This window comes from Nematolebias whitei, chromosome 12, assembly GCF_014905685.2.
Source record: "Nematolebias whitei isolate Nwh7 chromosome 12, NemWhi1, whole genome shotgun sequence".
Taxonomy (NCBI): Eukaryota; Metazoa; Chordata; class Actinopteri; order Cyprinodontiformes; family Rivulidae; genus Nematolebias; species Nematolebias whitei.
In genome coordinates this window covers 48909970-48912183 of record NC_056509.1, presented here as the reverse complement: position 1 = coordinate 48912183, position 2214 = coordinate 48909970, and the positions used below count along the sequence as shown (strand labels likewise).

General features: G+C 44.0%; 1 protein-coding gene across 1 annotated transcript in view; it reads right to left on the bottom strand.

The window, feature by feature from the left end:
• Positions 1-957: 957 nt before the first annotated feature.
• Positions 958-2214, bottom strand: part of LOC119418405 (putative E3 ubiquitin-protein ligase UBR7) — a 21350-nt gene continuing 20093 nt past the window's right edge. Inside the window, exons 12-13 of the mRNA XM_037685680.1 lie at positions 1238-1299; positions 958-1075 (exon numbers count right to left, since the gene is read on the bottom strand). Coding sequence (XP_037541608.1) covers positions 986-1075; positions 1238-1299 — 152 coding nt within the window. The 3' untranslated portion in view covers positions 958-985. The remainder of the gene's footprint in view (positions 1076-1237; positions 1300-2214) is intronic.

Genomic DNA, 2214 nt, shown 5'->3' with positions numbered 1-2214 from the left:
AGGAGCTGCAGGGAGACTGAGGACGAGGTGTGCTGCAGGAGGAGGCTGGAGGGGGAGGAACCTGGAGACAAGGTCTGCTAGAAGAGGAGGAGGCTGATGAAGGGCAGACTGACCGTTCCTCTTCATGGTGATGATGATGAAGCGTGCTGCTGGTCTGCAGCTCTAACAGCCGATTACGTGTCTGGTCCAGAACCAGCAGGATGTGTTTGATGTTCCGGTCCAGAACCAGCCAGATGTGTTTGATGTGCCTCTGCTCTGTGTCAGAAGCACATCAGAGACACGTGGATGACGGGAAACTTCCAGCTGCAGCTAACCTGATGAGCAGCTTCAACAGGAAGTGACATCATCTACAAAAACATTCACGTCTTGGTTGGTGATGGTCCTCCTCAGAACTCTGTTCTGGACCTGATCATACAGAAACTCAACGAGAGGACAAAGGATGAAAGAAAGTCCCTTCAGCATGAAACCAGCTCAGACCCAAACCAGGACCTCAACACCTTCAGCTGATCCTGAGGTTTTCAGCTGATCCTGCAGTTTTCAGCTGTTCTTGCAGTTTTCAGCTGTTCTTGCAGTTTTCAGCTGTTCTTGCAGTTTTCAGCTGTTCTTGCAGTTTTCAGCTGATCCTGCAGTTTTCAGCTGATCCTGCAGTTTTCAGCTGATCTTGCAGTTTTCAGCTGATCTTGCAGTTTTCAGCTGATGCTGCAGTTTTCAGCTGAGCTGTTTCTGAATCGCCTTAGTGGAGGAAAAATCTTTCTTGTGCTCAAAGTGCTCGTCTCTGTGACGGACTGCTGGAACAGAGCCTGAAGATCCAACCTTCTGGTTCTGGACCAAGCGGGCTGCAGTTTGGGTCAACTGTGGTTCCACATTTATCCACAGCAGCCTGTGAATCTCTGCAGTTCGTGTTTCTGCTCACACTCTCCAACAAACAACGCAGAGTTCAGAAACAAACATGGCTGCAGTTTTATTCTCGTTACAAACACACACATCAGGAGCAGTAGAACGGGCCGGCGTCGACCCGACGCCGTTTACGACTCTGTTGTTCGAAGAAGTGACGGATATCCTCAGAGGTCACCACCTGCCGGAGAGTCATATGACATCACAGGTCAGCTGACTGATGGAGGTTCATGCCCATCAAGTTACAGGTACACTGTGACATCATCATTGAGGTAAAGATCACCTGTACTCGGCTCCAGGCCACACCCCTCTAACTTTTACTCAGGCGGAGGATCAAACTCACCTTTCCTTCCGCTGCAAATGTCTGCAGGAAGTCCTTCAGCTCCGTCTTCATGTCGTTGTAGCCTGAAAGAGACGAATGATAAATGGACAGTACCTATACAGCTCCTTTAGATATGATCCACAAACTCAAATATATACGTATATATATATACACATACACACACATATATACATACACACATTATATATATATATACATACATACATACATACATATGTATGTATACATCCATATGTATGTATACATATACATATACATACGTATATATACATATACATACGTATATATACATATACATATATATACATATACATACATATATATACATATACATACACATATATACATATACATACACATATACACATATATATATACACATATACATACATATATATATACATATACATACATACATATATATACATATACATATACATACATATATACATATGCATACATATATACATGTTTATATATACATACATATATATATATACACATATACATACATACATACATATATATACACATATACACACATATACATACATACATATATATACACATATGCATACATATACATACATACATATCCATCCATCCATCCATTTTCTTTACCCGTTTATTCCATTTTGGGTCACGGGGGTCGCTGGTGCCCATGTCCAGCAATCACTGTGCGAGGGGCGGGGGACACCCTGGACAGGTCGCAAGTCCATCACAGGGCCACATAGAGACAAACGAGACAAACAACCATTCACTCTCTCACTCACACCTAGGGACAATTTAGAGTTACCAATCAGCCTAACATGCATGTTTTTGGTCTGTGGGAGGAAACCGGAGTACCCGGAGAAAACCCACGCATGCACGGAGAGAACATGCAAACTCCACCCAGAAGGCCCCTGGACCGGGGTTTGAACCAGGGACCTGTTCGCTGAGAGGCAGCAGCTCTACCAGTTGCGCCACCGTGCTGCCCT